Genomic DNA, 23,850 nt, shown 5'->3' on the forward strand with positions numbered 1-23,850 from the left:
CTTTTTCTGTTTCACTAGATAACCCCTGGCAGCTTCTCTCTTCTACTGTAACTACATTTTGGTTGTGTATACTGTAAGAAATATTCCTACAGAAAATCACTGGATTGCATGCCAACCTGTCCTCCAATCTGAGCCATGAGAGACTGGCATGCATTCTTCCTGGACACAGTGCTGAGCTATTAGGGGTTCAGACAGATGTCTTTTGGCTGTGCCGGACGAGATGCGTGATATTCCTCGGGCCATTTTTTAGATAATGTGTTTCTCCCATGATAGCTGCCCATCTAGAGTAACACCAAGCTAATTTTGCCTCTTGAACCTGTTCAATATCCTTTGAGTGACAGGCACGGCTAATAAGCAATATTAGTGATGTGTCTGGCCCTGAGCAAAACAATTTTTGTTTTTGCTACTTGCAACACAAGTCTGTGCAGAACCCTGTAAAGATTTAGGGGAGGAAAAAGTCATTGAAAACACAGCCTCCATCCTATTGGATAAATACCTATTCATCTGATTGATTGCTGTAGGACTAAACCCATATGTGGCGAGTTTCATTAATAATAACCACAATATCAAGTGGCAAATACATTGTGATATGCAGTGTAGTCCAGATAGGGTGCAAATAGAAAATGTGGGCTTTTTTTTTTGCTGTTTTTATAAGCCATTAATTATATTATATTATATTATATCATAGTACATTATATTATAGTATTTTATATTATATTATATTATATTATTTTATTTTATTTTATTTTATTTTATTTTATTTTATATCATATCATATCATATCATATCATATCATATCATATTATATTATATTATATTATATTATTTTATTTTATATCATATTATATTATATTATTTTATTTTATATCATATTATATTATATTATTTTATTTTATATCATATTATATTATATGAACTTTTTAACTAGCCGGTTATATATTTGAGCATGTAAGTTGTATTAATTGTATGGTTATGAGTTGTATTTGTTTAGTGTTGTTTTCAATAAAAGCGTCTCTATAGAGAACATTATGATGTTGGTCGCCATATTTTCACATATTTCCGTCTAACAATAATAATAAAGCCTGCCTCATACAGTGGGGAGTGAGGTGAAGGTCCGACTGCAGTACGTCCTGCCAGTCAGTGGGTGGCGGTAATGAAGCAGGAAGCAGAGGAGGCAGCAGCAGCAGCAGCAGCAGCGCCGCCATCTCACTTTCATTCATTGGTGTCGAGGCCTACAACGTTTCATAGGTGGGTTAGAGATTTTAAGGAGAAACGTGAGGTGAAATACAGTTTAGGCAGTTGGTGAAGCGTAGGTGTTCCTGTAGCGTTTTTCTACGCGTCCTTTTGGAGGGATACGGGCTGAATTAGTGGGCGAGCGCTAGCTAGCTAACATTAGCTTCCTGAATTCATAGGTCTCCATCAGCTAAATATTAGACCGCCATGACAGTGAAATAGGGATGACCACAGCGCCAACGCGCGCTGTTCACTGCTAGTTTTTGTTTCATAAGGAACGAGCCGTTCAGACTGTATGTACCGTTAAGCTAGGTTGTAGGTAATGTAACACAACATCGGTGCTATTAGGCTAGCTAGCACGACTTGTTAGCTCTGTCTAGCTGACGTTACGTCAGCAAACGATGTGAAAATCAAACACACGAGCAAAACTTCACTTCTGATAGCAAGTTAACTTCAGTCCGTTTCATATTTTAACTCGCAGAGCTAGTCAACGGCGCACTGTGTGTGCTTCATGCTAGGCAGGATGTGGTTAGCCTACAGCTGCCAGGTGTGCCTCCCGCTGTAGCAGTGGAGAGAGCCGTCCAGCAGCAGCGGGGTAACGCACGTTCAAGACACGCATGACCCTGTGATTCACTGATGTGTTTCTCTGCATCATGTGTGCAGTATGTGCCAATGGGCGACACATCAATAAAGTCATCGTTCTGATCTAAAAAAGACAATGTGCATATAGCTGCACTGGAGGGCATGCATCAGACACAACAAACACTTTGACAGCAAGTGTTCCCATGACAAGGTCTCACACACTCAGCTACCGGAAACCTATGCAGTCTGATAAAACAGCCGACAAATTCTGCTCCTCATGAACGCATTGATTCGACTGCCCTCCTCTACTCCTCGCATGAAACCTTCATTAGTTTAACTGGGAGGAATAAACCAGCCTCTATACACAGAAGAGTTCAATAAAGAAAATATGCCATTGTGATCGGCTTTACTTTAGCTGATACGACCTATTAAAATGATCCTAAGGAGTATTTCTATAAATCTGAAAACAGTACTAAATGTTCCGAACAAAGGTAAGATTTGGTCTGAAGTCAACAAAACAAAAGCTGATCATTACATAAAACATGAGTGATAGCAGGTTCTAATGTGTTATCCTCCTGTCCTGTTTGTCAGGTCCGACCAGTTTAAACGAATGCAGTCTAATAGAGTAGTTGTGTAGTAAGTCCTCAATGACAGTTGATTCAACACGTCTCTGAAAGGGCTTTAACGCAAATCAAACACCAGAAGCTTCATGAAGGAGGACTCTCACGGGAATGTTGGGTTAGTCAGTTTAATCTAGGTGGACGTGATAAACAGGACACTGAGTGGCTTCATTAATTGCACCATTTAACTGTTCCCTAACGTTGAAATGAGCCCTCCCTCTTAAGTAATGATTAATTACTGATTGTGGTCATACAGTAGTAATTGAAATATTTTTCTAAATCTTATAGGATACACAGAACGTCATCATGGTGAAAATTTTTATCGGTAACCTTGCCTGCAATACCGCAGCTGAGGAGCTGCGTGAACTCTTTGAGAAGTATGGCAAAGTCACAGAATGTGATGTTGTCAAGAACTATGGCTTTGTACACATGAAAAACATGACTGAAGCAGAGGAGGCCATTCGAAACCTCCACCAGTACCAGTTGAATGACTGGCGCATGAATGTGGAGATGAGCAAAGGGAGGCCAAAGTCCACTACCAAGCTGCATGTCAGCAACCTTGGCGAAGGGGTCTCCAGCGATGTTCTGAGGGCCAAGTTTGAAGACTTTGGCCCAGTGGTGGAGTGTGACATAGTGAAGGACTACGCCTTTGTTCACATGGAGCGAATGGAGGATGCCATGGAAGCCATCAATAAGCTGGACAACACAGCCTTCAAAGGTGAACTCTTGGACAGGATAGAGCTAGTTGTCTTTGCTGTCTTCAGATACGAATTTGGGTTGTGTTCTGTCGCCATAGAGCTATTGTGACCAGTAAAATCAAGTCTGATATTAGGTTGGGCTGAAAGTAATCAAGTAAGTTTGCCGATGTCTCTTGTAAAACCAGTGGCAGTGTACTGGCCCAAAGATGCTGGCAGAAAACCTCCTGCACCTGGCACAGCAGGTTGTCTCACTTCGCTGAGTGAATGCCGGTCAAATGCATTTAACGTGTTTTATAGTCAGTAAGAGACTTTCCGTGTCAGAACCCCACGGTCTCATGCGTGTCTTCTCTCTCCTTACAAGGCAAGCCGATGAGCGTACAGCTGTCCACCAGTCGGCTTCGCACTGCCCCAGGAATGGGAGATCATACCGGCTGCTATGTCTGCGGGAAACATGGTCATTGGTCTAAAGACTGTCCACTCAGTCATAACGGTAGCCACGGTGATGGCACAAGAGGTCACAGCAGCTGGGCCCTCCCATGCGGTCCCCCAGGTTATGGCAGGGGCAGCTACGGGATGGCCTCACCTCCAGCAGCTGATTACTTTGGTGGCTCTGCGTACGATCAGGCTAGTTATGTCGGTGGATTGCCGCCCCCCCCCTATAGGCTTGGCGGTTACAGCCCTGAGCTGGGGGACAGGTACGCCAGCAGGGCAGCAGGATCCTTTGCAGAGAGGTCTTCAGCTTATGATCGTGACCATCTTTATGGCAGCGTTGACTATTATGAGAAGTACAGAGCTCTGCCTTATGGCTCAAGCTATTTTGAGGATCGTCGCATGTCCTATCCGCCCCCTCCTCCCCCACCCCCTTCTTCCCTGTCGTCCTCCAGTGTAGATCCATATGACCGTCGCCCACTGCCTCCATCTTCACTGGCGGGTGCAGCTGCCACATTCTATGCACGAGACCGCAGCCCGATCAGACGAGTACCAGTCTCCTCGACAGGCTATGCCTTTGAGCGAACACGACTGTCACCAGTGTCAGCCTCCAGGAGCCCCTACGCTGCTCCACGACCCAGGGATCATTATGCACCACACTATGCGCCTTACTAAAGCCATGGTGCCAAGGTGAGCAACATAGTAAACAGAATGACAGTCTGTTAAAGTGGGCTATTTTACTGTTAGACCTTACTGGTCAGTGGGCACTGGGATCTCAAAATCGGTTGTAACTTGGATTTTTTCTAAGGTTTTTGACGTGGTCCTGTAGAGCTGTCCTGCGGGACAGTGGAGGATTAAACAGTTTCTGAAAAGGGAATGCTTTGCTCTTTCTCTAGGTCTGTTTGTGAACTGCAGGACTTTTCCTATGCCGTCATTTCTTCAATCTTCACGATTCCTTCAGTCTGCGTGACGTGCTGCAAAGCATATGAAATGCAGAATATAAGATCGGAAATTGGGTTGACACCTTCCAGGCACCTGAGACACCAGTTGCCTGCCGATGAATCTTCCTTTCAGTCTCATAACCTGTTTTCATTAAGGATGATTAGCAAACTGCACTGTTTGACACTCACCATGTATAAAACAATAATTTGCTCTGCAGGTTTTCAGTTCAGCTTTTAGTCATGTCTTTTTTTCTTACCTGTTTTTTCCTCACTTGAAGAAGTTAAATAGTTAAATACAGCAAATGTTAATTGTCTGGCTTTAGTTTGTCATTTAGAAGAAAAGTTCTTGTTTTACCTTCCTTTTTGAAAGAGATGAGGGTTCGCCCACACTGTATCAGTTGCTTGTAGTGCAGAAGAGTCTTACCGTGCTCATAGACACGTGACATGATCCGAGTCAGTCACGGATAAAGATACATGTTTTTCTCCATGTCTCTGCAGGTATGCGTTAGTGTTCAGGTACGGCTAAAGCCCATAGCTTGCACTGAGAACATGCTTGGAAACGTGCTGTTTGGGTCTTGTGTTGACAAGTCTTTGCCGTCTGTAGTACATGAATGGAAGCAGTGACTGACACTACAGAAGGAAATAGAGAAATTAATTTGCATCCATACAACATGACTGAGTGTTCGGATCAAGTCTCAAGCAAGGCAAGTGATGTTAAACATTCCAGCCCCTCATTCTTCCAATTTGAATGAAACATGAAGCAGACACCCAACCAGGTGTTAGATGATGTGAAATAAAAGTTTCATTGACTGACACCAAACCAACAAGGCTGGCTCACATGCACCGTGTGACGCGTAGTAACATCCAAGCCCCTGTTTTCTTCCCACAACTGACAACGGAGAAGAACCCGTCATGCCAGTGATGGCAGTGTGGAACTGATAATCATTGTGTCCTTACAGCGCAGCATGAGCCGACAGAGAAATGTGAGGAAGGACTCAGGGCCCCAGCTGTGTACATCATCAGGCACTGGTGTTCTGTAGGAGGTGCCTTTGTTTTGCATAAAGGTGACTTTGATGCTTGTATTTTTAATACTAGCTGTAAAAGTATGAGCATACAGTAAAAATCTGAAATGACTATTTTTAATAAAGCCAAAAATATTTTAGTGACATGTTTGTGTGAGCTGTGTGTGATGGTGTAGTTGCAATAGAACTATTCAGTAACACCTAAAAAACAAAAGTTCTTTTATATATTTGTGCATGTACTTTCTTGGTCATCACATTTTTTATATACTGTAAATATCTTTTTTGGAAAATCAGTTGAGACACGAGCCACAACCCAAGTCCACGTACTTGCTCACATTGATGCAAAAGTCCTAAATGTTGCCATGAAACAGCAGGTCTTGCTGCTGTGGCCTGGAGGTGAGTGCCCAGGTGAAGATTACTGCTCCTGCACAGGGGACAGAGGAGAAGTGTTTCTGTTCATCACCCTTCACTGTTACCCGCCTGGTTATCTGAGAAGAATGCTCTGTCTAACTAAAGTGCCTCCTGAAATTCGAGACCTCATCAGGATGGTTGGCACCAGTGGTTCTCCATCACGGTCAGGTGTCACATTCAGGGGGAGTCACTCGTGGTGGGTCGGTTCAGACAGGTCAGGCTACTTTTCTACTCGTGGCCGTTCAAAGGCTCCAGTTATACTGGGAAAGTGTTGGAAAATATACCCCAAGAGGTTTTTTTACATAATTTATCACACTGCACAACTCTACAAAATGCAAATGTGTATATTATACGAGATTTTTTTTTCATCATGTACACAAATAAACATGAACTTCTTGTTAGTTCAACACCACCAAAAAAGTTTGTCACGACATCGCACACTGGGTGTGTCTGAGCCGTCCACGGCGTTTAGCCTGTTTTCTCCCCGCTGGCTTCTTTCTGTCTGCGCTAACCGAGTTAGCTGTTAGCAGTTAGCCGTTAGCTGTTAGCCGTGGTGTTGGCCTGGTCACGAGCTGCTGGTCGGTGAGGCGGCAGACGTCATCTCATTCTCCGAGGGTCGCGAGGCACACAGCAGCTTTCAAAGGTAACAACTCTGCCAGCACGACATGGACACAAACCAAAATGAGTCCTGGGCATCAACCTTAGCCATTGCGCTCCAGTTACTAACTTCAACCGTAGCGTTACCGAGGCCCGCAACAAATTGGGTTTCTGTGAACTGTATGGATACGCTATGCTAACATGAACACACTAGCTTGAGGCGTCCACCGTGTGTAGTGAAGGCTGTAGCCTCAAAGCGTGATGTTCTAACTTTTTATTACCGACTGAAACCTAACACACTGCTCTGTGCTCGGCCTCATGTTAGATTTGTCAGTGAGCTCGTCTCACGCTTCTCTGGGTCGCTGTGGTGTGCGACATGTGTGTGTCTGAAGTCATTCCCCAGTTGAAAACGTCGGGCCGCTGGTAGCAGCCAGACAGACACCCAGACTGCGCTGTGTTGATGAGACTAGCTACAGAGAAACAATTGGTGATGGGCATTGCTTTCGCATCGCTTTTTTTATTGTTACACCATCACCGCCAACTGCTGCAGAATGTCTCAATGAAGGTTTAACTTGTAATCCAATCAAAGAAACACGGCGACAGCGTTCGCCTGCTCCTCTGAGAGCCATGGAACATGCACGAGGGTGGCAGGGCTCAATCATTCAGGAAACACACCACAGGTTTTCTGCAAATAATCTACTGCATTGCAATGAATGTAGAATGCAGGAATATTGATAATGCGAATGCCTCACGTTATTTGGAGATTTATAATGACCCCGTCCTGCCAAAGTGTTTTGAAGGGTGGAGGGAAAGTGGTCAGTAAGGAACAGTTCCAGACTTAGTGCCAAAGGTTTCTTGATGTGTGTAAGATAAGGCACAGAATCTACAGCATCTATCATTTACATAGTCCAGTGATGGTTAAAACATTTCTCAGAGCAAAGCTCTGTGGTTGCTGAAGTGTGTGTGTGTGTGTGTGTGGGGGGGGGGGGGCATTCCTCTTGTTTTTGGAGGTTATCACACCCCACTGTTGAGAAGAAGTCTTCCATGTAGTTATTAGTCCCTTAAATAAGACACATTTCTCCTATTGATCACACATATGATAATCAAACATAATATTGTGTGCAGATAAAGGACACAAGTTTCTCGAAGGATTCTCGTATTAGTGTGCAAACAAAAAGAAGAGAGGAAGAAGCGGGCAATCCTCACCTGCCACATTTGTTTCCACATACTTACCGACATCAGCTATAAATCAAATTTTCCCCGGTGATTTCAATTTGTTTTATGTGTTTAAAGGTAAACCTGGGTTCATACACAGCAGTGAAGCAAATGCACAAGATCTGTTATTTAAGTGTCTCTGTGGAGTTTAATATGTGGTAAAAAAAATTAAGAATATGCAGAAGTTAGTCAAAATAAAAGATGGGAGTATCTTACCCTGGATCTGTGGTGGCTGTCCAGTTTAACACAGCGAGGTAGGAAGTTAGCTCCCCGTCGTTTCTAGGCACTGAATTGGAACACAATACAAAATGAGCTCAAATGCTGTATATCTTCAGCATTTCTCTGCTGCAAATGCTAGTTATGTTTACCTATCGTAGGCTTGATGATGATGATGGAGGCCTGCTGCCTACTTATGAGGGAAACAGAACATTGCACATTTCCTAAATATATATACTAATGGAAACGGTCACATTCTGTGCTAGTGGCAGATGTGCACTGGCAGGTGTGTATATTGCTGTTATCAGTGGTAGCCTTTCTTAGTGTTGGTTAAAAGTTCTGAGTTCCTGTCACTGGGCTTCATGTCCTGATGTAAAAACTCTAACACACACACACACACAGAGGACATTCAGCATCCTCAGCTGTGCAGGAGGCCTGTTTATCACCACGAAGAACAAGCTTTCATCTGAATATCAGTAGAACTGATAGATTACTCTGAAATATGTTTCTCCCAAAAACCTCCCCCTCTTTTATGCATGACAAACTTAAAGGTGAGGAGTTCTGGAGGGGTGGCATGTGAGGCAGAGGAGAGACTTTTAAAGTACCCCAAAGATGAAAATTTATTTATATTGCAATATATATCTCAGGAAACACAGATATCACAATGTCAGTTTTTTCCAGTGTCATGCAGCCCCGATGTACCTAACAGCAGCCTCTTGCCGATAGTGTCCTGTGTTATTGTTGAACACTCCCACTCAAATGTCTGCAGTGACCCTTGACCTGACCAGTTCACTGTGGATATGGTCATTTGCTAGTCGTTCTCTTTTGATCATCAATTGTTAGCAGGGCTTGTCACAGTACAAACTATGGTTCTGACTACCTCAGTGCAAGCTGCTGCAAAGCCTTGTGAATGCATGGAAGTAAAGGCTCAAGTTTCCAAAATGATACTAAGGTTCACTTGAATTCAGGTTAAATCAACCAGTCAAAGTTCTGATGGATTTGATAGAACTGTGGTGCCTATAATCCTAATGTCTTCCTCTCCCCTAGAGACGTGGACGCTCCACAATGGTGAAAATATTCATCGGGAACTTGTCAGCGGAAACCACATCAGATGAACTACGCTCTCTCTTCTCCCAATATGGCAAGATTGCAGAGTGCACGATTGTCAAGAACTTTGGTTTTGTGCACATGGATGATAAAGCGGAGGCAGAAGAAGCCATCCGCAACCTCCACCATTATGAGCTAAACGGCCAGCCTATGAATGTAGAATTGAGCCGTGGCAAGTCAAGAGGATCCACTAAACTACACGTTGGCAACATTGCCTGTACCAACCAGGAGCTGAGGGCCAAGTTTGAAGAGTTTGGCGCTGTGTTGGAATGTGACATAGTAAAAAACTATGCTTTTGTACACATGGAGCGAATGGAGGATGCCATGGAGGCCATTAATCAGTTAGACAACACGGCATTTAAAGGTGAACTCTTTGGCTGGGCTTAATGGGAGTTTACCTTATACTTAAGATATAGTGTCCAGAATGTTCAAATCTGTTCTTGTGAATTGGTAGGTAAGTTATGGATGCACTGCAGGTAAGTAAAAAGAAAAGATGAAGGGATAACGGTAAGAAAGGGAGGCAGCCCTGAATACTTTTTACCTTTTATTTTAAAGCTGGCATCCGTACGGGCACCTACTTCAAATTACCACTGACTCATTAGGTCACACCTGTTCTGGTCGTAAATGCAAGTACAGACAATTGAATCCTGGAAGTAATGATTCATTAACATATCTGTATTTTTACACCTGAAGCCCAGTGGCATAACACCACAACGACAGCAGTGTAGCCTTGTGGTTATTCTTCATCTGGTCTCTGCACACAGATGTGTTCACACGGTCAGAAATTTTGGACTTCACATTTCTACACGGACACAGAAAGTATCATTCAAGCTGTCAGACTTTGCTGACTCATCTCAAGCTTAACACCAGTCAGTTCCAGCAGCACACTAACGAGTAACCTTTGACTGCTCTCTTTGGCCATTTCAGGGGGAAAAGTGAAAGTTACGGATTTCAGCTTTAATGACTATTTTTTAATGTTCAAATCATAAGCCATGTCTTTTATTGCTATTTTTGGAGTATAATGCAGCTTTTTACCAGACTACTGTATTTAGGGGACCTTTGTGTGGCAGGCAGGAAATATCAGATATTCTTTATAAATATCTTTTCTTCGAATAAATGCAGGCATAAGTCCTTATTGAGTCTTTTCTTTTTAAGGCAAACTGATGAGCGTGAAGCTTTCGACTAGCCGCCTGCGTACTGCGCCGGGAATGGGAGACAGATCGGGTTGTTATCGTTGCGGGCAGGAAGGCCATTGGTCCAAAGAATGCCCTCTAGACCAAAATGGCTACCACAGAAACGGCTCAGAGCCGAAGTCTGATGGATACGATGCCTCGAGATTTGGCGGGCGTGGTCACAGCAGGGGTTATCATCCGGACTTCAGTGGCGATCCAGATTACGGTGGCGGCTATGCTCCTGTACATGGTTTTTCCCGGGGTTCTGGTCACAGCGGCAGCATGGCAGGGTACAGACGGGGCGCAGGCTACGAGAGCGCTATGAGATACGGGCCGCACCCAGGTTATGGGATAAGTGCTGTTGCTGATCATAGCATGGCTCGGATGTATGGCAGCGATGCGGCATACAGGAGCAACGGCTCACTCTATGGCGCGGTACCAGCCTACCCGATGCGACGGTCGCCTTACGAGGAAAGAGATCCGTACGGGGTCGTGGACTACTATGAGAAGTACAGGGCCAATTCTTATGGAGGCAGTTATTTCGAAGAACGTCGCGCTGTCCCCTTACCTGCTCCATCAACATCCTCCTCCACAGCTTTAATGAGGGAACGTGTGCCCCCCTCTAACCTCGACCCATACGAGTGCCCTCCCCTTCCTCCTCCACCAGCCCCAGTCTCCTCATACTACGCACGTGACCGGAGTCCGATTCGGAGAGTCCCTGCCGAGGCAGATGGATACGCATATGAGCGTTCGCGCCTTTCCCCGGTGCCCGCACTTCCAAGAAGCTCTACCTACGACCATTCGCGGGATTCCGCCGCTGAGCGGGCACGATTTACATACTAATCCTTGTCCCATACAGCCTGGTGAGCGGTGTCTGACATGTAGTGGATAGGATAGCCTAAGTGCCATTGGAATCACTTAAAATTCAACCTTAAAAAGTATATGTCATTAGGTCAGCCCTCTGTGTATTTGAGGCATGTGGCTAGTAAGAATCTGGATAGAGGAAATCTTGCCAATCATAATGTCCAACGAATAGACCTCAGTGCGAGTGGTTGAATGCATTTACTTTATGGTATGATCCCAGTCCAGGTTATGTTTCAAAATGCAGTTCAGCTAATGCTCGGATGAGCACTTTTCATTGTCCTATTTACGTGTTGTGATGTTGTAGTGTTAGGCTCAGCCTAATGTGGATGTGCAGATACAACCTGGTTGATGTCTATTCATGATACTTAGAAAACTTAGTTTGCCCTCTGAAAGAAGCTATACCACATGTTCATACACTATGTAGACTCAGCTATTAGAAACTAATTAAGTTAGTGCATGGTGCATGTTTTAAAGGTTAGTCTTAGGGTTAGCTCAATTAAATTTAATAAATTCTTTTCAGCAAGCATCTTATGTGTTACTATGTGCATTTTATGTATTTGTGTTTGTGTAAGTTCACATTGTTACTGCATATATAAATCAATAGCGAAACAACTTTTAATACTTTATGCTTTTCACCTACATTGTTTCATCTGTGGACTGTGTTTAATCAGTGGACTAAAACTCTCACCTGTAAGTATGGGTCTGCGTGGTGTAAAAATGGTTATCCTGGCAATCCTTTCCTGAAATTAAGGTGAAGAACCTTTTATCAATGTGCATCGTGATTAATTTTTCCCCCCCTTTTTTTTGCCAGTAGGCACCTTACTCACATGAAACTGATTGTCATTGCTGTTGCTATATATGAGGATTCACATCTTGGACATTTGTTGTAGTTTCATAATGAAAATGACCTTGATTGCCTATGCCGTCTGTCTTGATTTCTAACTGTTAGGTTAAAATTAAAATCAAAAGTTTGTCAAAAGTGTTCAGAGTGTGACCTGTGTGTGTTGTGCCAAATCTTCTGGTATACTGTCAAAAGGCATCCTCGTCAATCCAAGTGTAAGTTGGGAATAGTTTCCGCAGTGATCACCTTAGTGAATCATAGAATTTTCCAAAACGAAAGAAAGAAAACACAAAAGTCACACATGATCCTGCTTAAATTCAACCTGTGTTGCAGATTTTTCTTCCTGGACCTCATCAACCCTGAAGTGTAGAAAGACATAATGACAAGATAAAATAGGGCGACACATGCACTGCAGCAGGTTAGTGTGCAGATACATTAACATTGTGCACATTTGGGTATTACCAGCCACATTAGACTGAACAGCCATTTCACTCTTCATATTGGCAGTTCAGCTGGTGATACTTTACCACAGGACACGAGTTACAATTATTTGACATGGATACTTGGTAACGGGCATTTAGCTGCATTGAAATTAAATCTGCAAAGGCAGGGACCATATTCATGCGAGTTCGTATTTGGGCATATTTATTTTACACTAGATATGAACTACAAATTGATAAGATCCGCACCGGATATCCTTGTGCAGACTCATAATGGGTTTGATGTCATATGAACCAATCAGTTCACAGAATGAGGATACCGAAAAAAACTTTGCCCAATAGAATACGGCCTGTGGGGAGGGTCTTGGCCTCGCCAATGGGAACGCTTTATGCTGCAGCGGATCATCCCACGTCCATAGAATCACCCTTTGTGGTTCTCTGGTTGACGCCATTTTGATTGAAGTAATGTGAAAGGGGTCGAAGGTGGTGAAACCAGATATTCTTAGTCTAAAAACACGTTTATACTTGAGTCGCTTGACCGGGACTAAGCCATTTAAGTACGTCGGAAATGGCCACGGGAGCAAACGCAACTCCTTTAGGGAAGTTGCACCCCAGTATTGGCGCAAAACGAGGATTTGACGCTGGGCCCGGTGCGGGGAACGGGCTGATGCCTACACCGGGGCCGCCCGCATCCTTTCCTTCGCTACAAGGTTTCCAGCCCCCGATACCAAGCGCATCTTTTCCGCAGGCACATCAGTTCAATCCAGCGACAAGTTTTTCGGCCCAGGTTCAACAACAACAGCCAGCTGCGGTGGCCGGACTGGCCAAACCAGGTAAGTGAACCAGCCAGCTAATGTGGCTAAGAAAGGCCCCGCATCAAGCCCCGGCACGAAATGGAGACAGGCTAACCAGCGCTCACGCTAACGTTAGCTGGCTAACGGATGTCAGCTAACGTTAGCTGACTGAGGTTGCATTAACTGGGGTTATTCTCTTGGAGCGTTAGACGTCTCTCTCACCACTAATGATGAACGGACTATGACCGTAGCAAACACTATTCCAATAGTGACATTTCTGTGGGATGTCGGACATCAGGCAGCACAACGTTAGCTTGCCGCGCTGTGCTACGTTGTTGACAAAGTGACACCAAGCGACAGGGAACGCCAGTGTTGTAGCGTCCAGCCATGAGTTGGCCGTGTGGCCTCTGTTTCCTTTCATCCAACTGAAGGATTCTGCATGCGGACAATTAAGCAGTCAAGATCCGTGTAATCATTATCGTTAGCTAACGTTAAGCGAGCTATAAAAAATCGCGGGATGTACCAGATCAGACCTCTCAAACAAGAAATTATATCGCCGCGAGGGCCACTTTGTGTGATTAAACAAGCCAAATTCAAAGATGCCCACATCTGAACCAGCTTCTCGTAGCTCCCCGTGGGCCGTGTCCTGGTGCCTCTGCCGACAAACAAGGCCACGTTGAGTGGGTCTCGGATTGACGTTCCGCATCGAAGCTGCAGCTAACGCGGTGATGTGTCCCGTTTCTCCTCTCGGTAGATTTCAGTCAGAAGAAACAACGGAAGAAGAGTCGTTGGAGCAGCGAGACGCCCGATCAGAAGACGGTCATACCGGGCATGCCCACGGTCATCCCCCCTGGACTGACCCGGGATCAAGAGAGAGCCTATATAGGTAAAAACTTAACACGTACCTCTTGTTGATTGAGGGTGTTATACTATAAATGCAGACTTGTTATTGTCTCCTCAGTTACATCTATTTGAGGTTCTAGTTTTCTTACATGGTACATATCAGTATTAAATGTTAATATTATTGTTAAACTCATGTACTGTTTACTGAATTCCCAACAGTTGGAGTTCTCTAAAGGCACCCATAAGAGAAGTTACTAACTAAAAGACTTCAATCACATCCCCATTATATTTGTCAGTACAATGTTATACACCATGGGACATTTTTGCTAATTTTGCTCCAACTGTTGAGACAAAGCACTTCCTATGAGCAATGACTATAATGTGATGATGTCAAATGTTAATTGAGGTTATTTCTCTTTAATGGAAGTTAACATGGTTCTGCTGTGGCAAGTGTTTCTGTGGTCTTATGGTTTGCATACCACTGAGCAGCCATTAGCAAGAGGGGATGGATTATTAAAGACCAGTGCTTGTTGCTATCTGTCCCAAGCTGCAGATCACTGCTCACTGTTTTGCTTGATCCACTGCACATCATCAGTATTGTTCCTGTGCATGAAGATGTTACTCTATACGCTAAAGTGTGCTTCTATTGCTATTGGTCTAAGTGCGAGCAATGCTGCTTCAACGGCAAGGGAATATTGAAATTAGTCAAGCAATTGATTTAGAGGGCATTGCAAATTGGGAAACACTTGATCAGATACTGTGCCGTTAGTTTGGCACGCTTTTTTAAAAAATAAAAATGACTGTATTAAACAAGTTGTTTTGAACCACAAATGCCTTCCAGCAGCAGTGTAGCACCAACATACTGCCTTCACAGCCCTCAGCAGGGTATTCTGAAGCAGACAAGCCCTTTAGTCAATAACTGCCACTGTTATTGATGCTGTTCACTCATTGGTAATGGTTGTTGGTCTTTGGTATGTAAACATTCATTTGTGCCCACTGTCCGTTGTCACAATTATCCTTTTCTTTTGCTCATTCAGTAGATCCCCTAAAACAGTCCAAGGAAAGCAATATAAGACAAAATTGCACTATTCACAGAGCCTGTATTTGCCTCTATAACCCAGAGTAGTTGTTTCAGTGACCAGTGAATCTGTGTTTTTGGGGGGTTTTCATTACAACTTTCATAATGTGCATGGGATGACTGATTTATTTTTTCATTGCCTTCTAAATGTAAGAATTGTCCCCGTCACTGCCGCCCCTCAGTGTTAGATCTGTGGAGTGCAAAGTGTGACTGTGATCACCTTTTTTTGTTATTGAAATGTGCAAAAGAATAGACCAATCAGTGATTTTTAGACCCGGTGTGTCCTTTAAATGCCAAAGCCGGTCAACACAATAAGCTGCAGTATGTGAAGCCCTGTTTTCACTGAAGAAGGTTTGAAATAATAATGGTTTGGCAGGCATTTTTAGGAATCATGGTCTAGACATTTACTGATATGTTGCCATGTTTAATCATTGTCTGAGAAAAGGTTAGTCCTGTTCCTGCTAATGTAAATGACCTGTAGCACACATTCATATTGGGTGTGTAAGCCTGATATCCACAGATATGAGTAAGTGGTTTCATGTTTAAGAGTCTTACCAGATGCTCATTTGATCTGCCTTTATTTTTAATCAACAGACTCACCATTTGTCTTTACCTCAGTAATTATTGAGACAGTGCTCTTATGTGCAGAGCAGTGTCTCTCTGATGTTGTTGTGGTAACCACATTTCTCTCCATCCTTGTTTTTCTTTCCTAACCTGAATTCTTCCAGTCCAACTGCAGATTGAAGACCTGACTCGTAAACTGCGTACAGGAGACCTGGGAATCCCTGTTAACCCTGAGGACAGGTCGGAAAAAGATTAAACCCATGAACAGTAACATTTTCTCTACCTTCTTGACTTTTTGGAAGACTAATGTTGATTTTCTGTATATATGTGGTTTTTAGCCTAAATCTCAGTAGTAGCATTAGCTTGCAGATGTAGCATGTAGTTAGCTGTTTGTAGGTGAAGGACAGTTCTGAATTAAAATGAGGAGATGTCTATCAGTATATTTATAAAGCTTTAAGAGACTGCTCGTCATCCACCACTAGCAAACGTACATGACTGTACATTTACTGGTACTTGTAGCTTTAGCAGTTTATTTTCATGCGTATTTTGTTTGGAATTGGTAATGGTAAATTGTAATAAGTCGATTTATTAAAATAAGTTTTGTAAAGTAAGTAAAGATAGGTTTGGTTTTGTGCCTGGCTATTACTTAAAAATTGGAGATGGCGACATTAATTAAAAATTTCGCCCTATCAATTTAGTCCACCATTTCTAGACCATCTCGACTACTACAGCTACTTTGAAAACTGGATGTACTGAATGTCCTTGCTGGGGATCAAAATAGGTTTAGCTTTTCTTATATGCATATATTTTAATTTTTTACCCAAGACAACAAATCTGTTTGAATTTTGATGGAAATAATACACAGATTCTGTGTATTTTCTTTTTTCTGACTTATTTTAGTGCAACCTTTTATCAAGTTTAACGTCCATCTTGACTGTGGAAACAAGGTCCCCATACCGGCTATTTGCATATAATCAAATCTCGTGGTCGCCCTAAGAGGAGGAAGTTTGCTCAGAGTTGATTCACTATTATTCTCTAGCTGAGTGTTTGTCTTTTGCTTTTTCTATTTTCTAAAATAGTGTTTCAGTCTTTGGTAAAATAACAAATAATCTAAACTGAAAGTAGCTAGAGATGGCATCCAGAGGGGAAGGTAGCAGGGGGGGGCACTGTGTGAGCATTTTGAGTTTAGATGCATTTTAGCTGAGACAGTTAAGCAATCACTGTTACAACAGCAGATGACTGTGTTGAACATTTGCACCTGTTTATTGGATTATTTCTCATTTGAGTGTGAGTGGAGTTGTTCACCTCAAATTTAGCCTGCTAGTGTTTATGCGTCATGGTTTGACCCACTGCTTGTTTTGTGTGTGATGTAGAGTGCTATGTGAATATATGAATACACCTATGATGCATGATGTACAAAGGTTTTCCCCTGAAACAGGTTTGTGTCAATACACCTAACTCCATGTTAATGTTTTTAGCACTGATTATTAAACATTTTGTTAGCTTTAAAGTTAAAATGGTTCAGATGAATTGGCTCTTTTGGAAAAGTAAGTTGGAGACAAAATATCGAAACAAATCCCATCATTTGATATTGCCATGCCTGACCTTTTTACTCACTAGACATTCTATAACGTTTTGCCAGTGATGACTGAGCTCATGGCTGAAGCCTGCAACGTAACAACAGTGATTTAATTGGTTCAGTCTTGGACTTAATGAATGATTTGTCGCTGGTCGTCTCTGGTTTCCCGCAATATGGCTTTAAACGTTTCAACCCAGGGAGAAGGGGGGTGTGTTCCAGTTTTCCCTCTGGACTCATGAGGTCTGGAAGAAAACTTCCAGAATTGTATGTTTTCTGGAAAAGCAGTGGCCAACATATAACATAGTTTCCATAAGGATCTATTCCCGCAGGAAGTGGCTCGCTCTCAAGAATGTGTGTGAAGTTGACCTTTAATAGCTAGAGTCCCTGTCATCTGTGCACTGTGTAGAGTTTCTCTTCATAATCGAGATTTCCACAGCAGCTAAAAAGTTGGTTGCACAACTGCAGCACTCTTATAAATCACTCCCTCCCTGATCTAATGAGACAGAAGCAGCTGGGGGTGTTTCAGGTTGTCACCGTTGGAAGTTTGAAGCATAAAAGGAAAAACCTTTTTTTTTTCTCACTTCTCACATCATATGGACACATTTGTGGCTCTCTAATGGGAGAGCATAGGAAAAGGTGGATATCTAATCTTAATTCCTTTTCTCTAACCCAAATTACCCCACATCAACCTAACCCTTTTTCAAGCACAGAGCCTCCTTAACGCAGCAACACAGGTTTTCAGCATCCAAGGGGAGGTACGGACCTCTTCCGCCACGTCAACACCAAGCAACTCTCAAAACCAGCGTTTCTGCTTAGGATTGCAAATTTTGCCTTGGTTTCTTTTTCTTACCTCCAACTTTCCTTTCTTGTAGGCCAACAATCCTGTATGCAGGTTTAGTTATGGCCATGTATTTGTTTTTTTCTTTGTGGTTGATTCCCCTCAAGTGTAATGGGTTAATTACCACTATACAGCTTTGGTTGCCCCTTTTTTTTACCCTGAATTGTATGAAAGCCTCTGAAATGTTGGTGCAGAGCTCCTACAGAATTTTCTCTGAGTTTGCTCTTGCATTGGCCATGAGTCACATAGTCTATCTGAGAGTTCTCTCAGTAGATCCAAATTTCCAAAACTGTTATTTTTAACATTGAACTTAACATCGTTTCTAAGACATGTTAGTGCCCTTTGATTCAAAATTCCCACTGAATTTGAAATTGCTAAAAGTCTAAGTTAGCTGTAGGGAGCCTGTGTGATTGCTAATGGCAGAGCTCCACTTCTAGAAAGGTATGGATGATGTCTTTCCTGTCTTTTGTTTGCCATTTTCAGGTCTCCCTCTCCGGAGCCCATCTACAACAGCGAGGGCAAGCGGTTAAACACCCGAGAGTATCGCACACGAAAGAAGATCGAGGAGGAGCGTCACTCCCTCATCACTGAGATGGTTGGACTCAACCCTGACTTCAAGCCTCCTGCAGACTATAAGTATGTTTTTCTCCAGGTTTTTGACTATGGAAACAGTCTTCTGGCTCTTTTCCAGGAACTTGACAAAATAGAATGTGTTGTTATTGTTATCATTCATTCATTCATTGTCTGAAGCCAAATCCGATCCCCGTGATACTAAATGGAAGTTCCAGGTACATTTATGGGTCATTGGCAGTGTTGTCGATTGTGATTGGTTGAGCAGACATGCCACGTCACATCACAACAGCTACAACCAATGTCACAACAGTATCTACCACTTTACTACTGCATCTGTATATAGGACAACCTGTACTTAAAGTGGAGCATACTTAGAGTCACAGGGTTGGCAGTTAGATGACATTGACGTAAGTTGGATCAGCCTGTGATTTCAGTTTTTTACTTTGATTTTGGTGTGATTTTGAATCCAGCCCTCAATTGGTTGGTGGTTTTGGTTTCCATTGACTGTTGTTGCGTTGTTTTTTCTCTGTCCACAAATTACACAATGTACAGTTAAAAGCAGGGCATATGGTGTAATAATGATGACAACAACATATCCACAGTGGCTTCAAGGAGAACCAGAAAGCTCTTGTTAATCCTGTATTTATTTCCTGTAGGCCTCCTGCCACCAGAGTCAACGACAAAGTTATGATCCCCCAAGATGAATACCCAGAAATCAACTTTGTTGGTCTGCTAATCGGCCCACGGTAAATTGGACTTATTATTACCACCATGTTGCATGATTTAAATTCTTGTAAAAGCAAGTAAGTTAACAGCCAGTGAAAAGTGAGGTTGATTTCTCACTATTTTCTTCTTTGTTTCACCAGTGGGAACACGCTGAAGAACATTGAGAAGGAGTGTTGTGCCAAGATCATGATCCGGGGTAAAGGTTCTGTGAAGGAGGGGAAGGTAGGCCGAAAGGATGGACAGATGCTGCCAGGAGAAGATGAGCCTCTGCACGCCCTGGTCACTGCCAACACAATGGAGAATGTCAAGAAAGCCGTAGAGCAGGTTAGATCACCTCAGCTGCTCTTATGCATCGTTCTCCTGTTGCACTTTCCATTTTAACTCAGCTCCGTACACTTCAGTGACCTGACATGCATGGATTCAATTTGCATCCACAGATTCGCAACATTCTGAAGCAAGGCATTGAAACACCTGAGGATCAGAATGACCTACGAAAGATGCAGCTGAGGGAGCTGGCCAGACTCAATGGCACACTGAGGGAAGATGACAACAGGTCAGTGTGACAAGTGTGGCAGAGCTCGATGCACACTTCAGTGTCTGGGGATCATTGGTAGGCAGCACACACACACACACACACACAGACAACTGAAGACAGAATGTGCCTGTTTGTGTCTGTAGGATCCTTCGTCCTTGGCAGAACTCAGAGCCACGCAGCATCACCAACACCACCCTGTGTACCAAGTGTGGTGGAGCGGGCCACATCTCCTCTGACTGCAAGTACACCAGGTGATGACGAGCAGATGAAGTCACAGAGTTAACGTCTGATTTGTCTGTGCATTATTTGAGCTCTTTTTGTAACACTGCCTGCTGTTTGGTTGTGTAGCTCATTTGCTGCTCACAGAGCGACCGGTGGTGAGCCTCCTCAGTCGGCCCAGGACAAGGCTCGTATGGACAAGGAGTATCTGTCCCTCATGGCAGAGCTGGGGGAAGCTCCAGTCCCCGCTTCTGGTGGGGGACATTCAAGCAACCAGGGAGGAGGTCCTCGGGCCTCAGGACCCAACAATAACCAGCCACCACTGGTTAGTTGGCAACATGCATGTGTCAGATTCCTGCTGGTGTCACATTGTCTTGAATGACCTGATGGTGGTTTGTGTGTAGCAGAACCGGCCCCCTTGGATGAGCTCTGGTCCAAATGAGAACAGGAACTTCCATGGCATGCATGGAGGGCCAGGTGGGCATGGTGGACCCCACAACTTCCCTCCCCCCATGCCCAACATGGGAGGCCCCCCTATGCCCCCCAACCCTAATGGCCTGCCTCCCCCCTGGATGCAGCCCCCTCCACCCCCTATGGGCCAGGGTCCAGGACCTCACGGACACCCAATGGGTAAGAGCCGACATTTATGTGCTTTATCTAAAGGCAGGTTCCGATGGAATGACATTATAGGAAGAAGTGGAGAAAAGTAATGTAGTAATCTAATTCATCATTCAGGGTGACATTTTACCCATCAGGAAGTTACTGGATGTAGTCAGGAGGACAAAACCAAAAGAGAAAAGCTTCCCCAGGGACACACTGGAGAGTTGAAGGGGAGGTGTGTACAATGGTGGTAATGGTAACACTGCAGATGGATGGATGCAGATACCATGGAGCTCCAGTGAGCAAGGGGGAGAAATGCTTGTATACAGCCAGGCAGCTGCTCGCTGAGAATACACCTATCACGGTGCTTCCTCCTTCTGTGTGCCCACAGAGAGAGAGAGGATTTTAGAGAGAGTGGAAACAAGTTTTGTTACTGAGATTCCATGATCTTCAAGCCCTGCACAAGAGAAGAGCCACCTTGTAATGAAAACTGCAAAACTTGTATTTGACTTTTGGTTTCCTTGTAGGTCTCCTGCCACCTCCAATGGGCATGATGCCGCCTCCACCTCCTCCCCCCAGCAACCAGCCGCCTCCTCCCCCCTCTGGACCCCTACCACCATGGCAACAGCAGGCTCCACCCCCCCCTCCAACCAGCAGCATGGCAACCAGTACACCGCTGCCCTGGCAACAGAGTAAGACACCACACACTCAGCTTTTTTTGTCCCAAACTGTTCTGACATTCTCGACTCAAAATACACGCAGCTGTGCAGAGGACAGTGTGTCCGCTCAGCTCTCTGGCGTGGTTAGCTTTTCACTCTGTGGTCAAACATGTTTGTTCTGTATCAAGTGCACCATTAACAAGTGTGGCCCAACAGTTTGTCAGAAGGGGAGAAGAAGTTTGTTTCCTAATTAACTACAACTCGGCCACGCTCTCCTGTATCTGTGCATGCTTTAGCATGCATGAAAGCTCTCTGAGATGATGCCACACATTGACAGATGAGATTTCTGGGCTCTTGTATGATTTGTTAGCTGGTAGGAAGGGAAAGACACCGAGAGGTTCTGACTCAGACGTCACTGAGGATGTGGCGTGCAGCAGGAAGAGAGCGACTGAGCTTGACAAGAAGAAAATAACATCACTTTGAACCACAGTGGCTAAAGCACAGTGGTGGGAAAGGCACTCAGATACTTGAGTAAAAGTAGTAAAAACCACACGATACTGTCACAGGTGAAAGTCCTACATTAAAAATGTTACTAAAGTCAAAAGTAGTCATTATACAACCTTCGATGGTGTTTCAGAGGAAGTGTGATATTATTGGATTTTGTTCCACAGCTTTCTAGCATACTCCAGGGCTGCAGACCCTTAAGGAAGTGCTTTGGTGTGTGTGTTCTAGTGTGAAGAGACAATGTGAATGTTTTTGAGACAGTAAAGAGTTAACCTCCAGCTGCCCCCCCTCCCCCACACAGATACCACCACAACGTCCAGCCCTGGCACCAGCACCCTGCCTCCATGGCAGCAGCCCCAGCAGCCTGCAGCTTCTGGGGCCCAGCCCCCACCACCCATGGGCACCCCATCCATGGTGCCGCCTCCTCCCGGTGTCCAGCCCCCATTGCCCCCAGGCGCCCCTCCTCCTCCCCCTCCACCACCTCCAGGCTCAACAGGCATGATGTACGCCCCGCCACCGCCTCCGCCACCCATGGACCCTTCCAACTTCGTAACCATGATGGGAATGGGGGTGCCAGGCATGCCCCCCTTTGGCATGCCTCCTGCCCCACCCCCTCCTCCTCCCCAGAATTAACCCTGCCACAGAAGAATCGCCCTCCCCTGGGAGTGTCCACCCTGCAGCTCACTGTGGATGAGAGCTCACTGAAAATATAACCAGTGCTTTATTTTTTATTGATCCTTGATATTGTGAAGATGTCTCTGAAACAACGGAAGGTGGTGTCAGTTCAATTTGTAAAGCTGCGTACTTTAATGAGTTATTTCCCTGTTTTTAAAGTTTGTATTAACACAACGCTCATTGTGTGCTTACAAACACTGTTGCTCTTGGGCTCATGTTCTGCATTGCTGCTGTAGTTTGTCAAGCTACTTGTACACCAAATAAACTGCTCAAATAGCCAGCTGGAGGTTAAATTTCTGCTCAACAGTTTCATCACTTCAGATGGTCCATTCAAATGTAAATGCGTTACTACTATTGGATTTAATATATTGAAGTTCCACTTGCATGATGCGATGAAAACACCACTCACAGATTTATACTTCTGTCATGTTCCCTACTTTGGCTTAGAGTTGAATAAGATGAATATTTTTGTAATAATGAGATGTGACTTGTTTCTTAGTTCTGTCAGAAACCCTTTTTGTAGGACTGTCTGATTGTTTTCCAGGATTTCCCAGGCTTTTAATTGTATTTTTGTTAGTCACTTGCCTGCATCTCAGTTGTGAAATTTAGTTTGAAAAGGGGAGTTTGCTGCTGTGATCTGTTAGCTTCTGGCAGCCTGCACTACTTGAATGCTCAGAATGTGATATCCATGTTTTGTTGCATCTCTGCTCTAAGATGTTGTGTGCAGTGTTTGTGTTGCTTTTGCGAGGACGAAAGTATCAGTTTTGTCCTTCAAGTTATTAGAAAAGACAAATGTTAGTTTTCTTTCTGCAGTCGGTCTGTTGTTATGGCTCTAGCCTGAACGAATAGTTGTTGAAATCTTGCGTGGTTTAGCATTAAACTGATCCATTTCACCTTTTTGTCAGAGCATAGACTGGTTTCTCCTTTCATGGATGTGAGACCCTTTGTGTCCGAATGCTTGCCAAGAGTCTTTTTTTTTTTTTTTTTTTTCTTTCCTGGCGAGGCCCTGTTAGCTGCCTCATTCAGCTATATTACATAACGTTGTTTTGTCAAGTGTGTCGGCTGCACTCAGACACACATGCTGTACCCTTCAAACGTTTGGACACACCCCCTCTTTCAATGGATTATTATTTTCTACATTCTAGATTAATATTGAAGGCATCAACTATGAAGGAATACACATGGAGTTATGCAGTAAACTAAAGTGTTGAACCAGGATGGGTTTCCAGCAGTCTTGAAGGAGTGTCTTCAGTTAGAAGGTGTGTCTAATCTTTT

At 43.9% G+C, this 23,850-nt stretch overlaps 3 protein-coding genes across 4 annotated transcripts; all 3 read left to right on the forward strand.

The window, feature by feature from the left end:
* Positions 1-1,148: 1,148 nt before the first annotated feature.
* Positions 1,149-5,669, forward strand: rbm4.2 (RNA binding motif protein 4.2). Its single transcript, XM_070854968.1, has 4 exons — positions 1,149-1,248; positions 2,724-3,153; positions 3,495-4,252; positions 4,459-5,669. The coding sequence occupies exons 2-3, from the start codon at positions 2,742-2,744 to the stop codon at positions 4,235-4,237; spliced, it is 1,155 nt and encodes a 384-aa protein (XP_070711069.1). The 5' UTR covers positions 1,149-1,248; positions 2,724-2,741; the 3' UTR covers positions 4,238-4,252; positions 4,459-5,669.
* Positions 5,670-6,475: 806 nt separating this feature from the next.
* Positions 6,476-12,080, forward strand: LOC139222955 (RNA-binding protein 4.1-like). The gene is made up of 3 exons (XM_070854869.1): positions 6,476-6,579; positions 9,012-9,435; positions 10,227-12,080. Exons 2-3 carry the CDS (start codon positions 9,030-9,032, stop codon positions 11,084-11,086), a joined length of 1,266 nt encoding a protein of 421 aa, XP_070710970.1. The 5' UTR covers positions 6,476-6,579; positions 9,012-9,029; the 3' UTR covers positions 11,087-12,080.
* A 752-nt stretch (positions 12,081-12,832) lies between these two features.
* Positions 12,833-23,474, forward strand: sf1 (splicing factor 1). 2 transcript variants are annotated; one of them, XM_070854315.1, is made up of 12 exons: positions 12,833-13,221; positions 13,937-14,068; positions 15,832-15,907; positions 18,568-18,720; positions 19,314-19,403; positions 19,524-19,707; positions 19,821-19,936; positions 20,062-20,169; positions 20,267-20,462; positions 20,542-20,767; positions 21,265-21,429; positions 22,202-23,474. In XM_070854315.1, the coding sequence occupies exons 1-12, from the start codon at positions 12,957-12,959 to the stop codon at positions 22,531-22,533; spliced, it is 2,043 nt and encodes a 680-aa protein (XP_070710416.1). In that variant the 5' UTR covers positions 12,833-12,956; the 3' UTR covers positions 22,534-23,474. The 2 variants fall into 2 exon arrangements, with proteins under 2 accessions (XP_070710416.1, XP_070710417.1); XM_070854316.1 differs by having other exon boundaries at positions 20,545-20,767.
* Positions 23,475-23,850: the final 376 nt, after the last annotated feature.

This window comes from Pempheris klunzingeri, chromosome 23, assembly GCF_042242105.1.
Source record: "Pempheris klunzingeri isolate RE-2024b chromosome 23, fPemKlu1.hap1, whole genome shotgun sequence".
Taxonomy (NCBI): Eukaryota; Metazoa; Chordata; class Actinopteri; order Acropomatiformes; family Pempheridae; genus Pempheris; species Pempheris klunzingeri.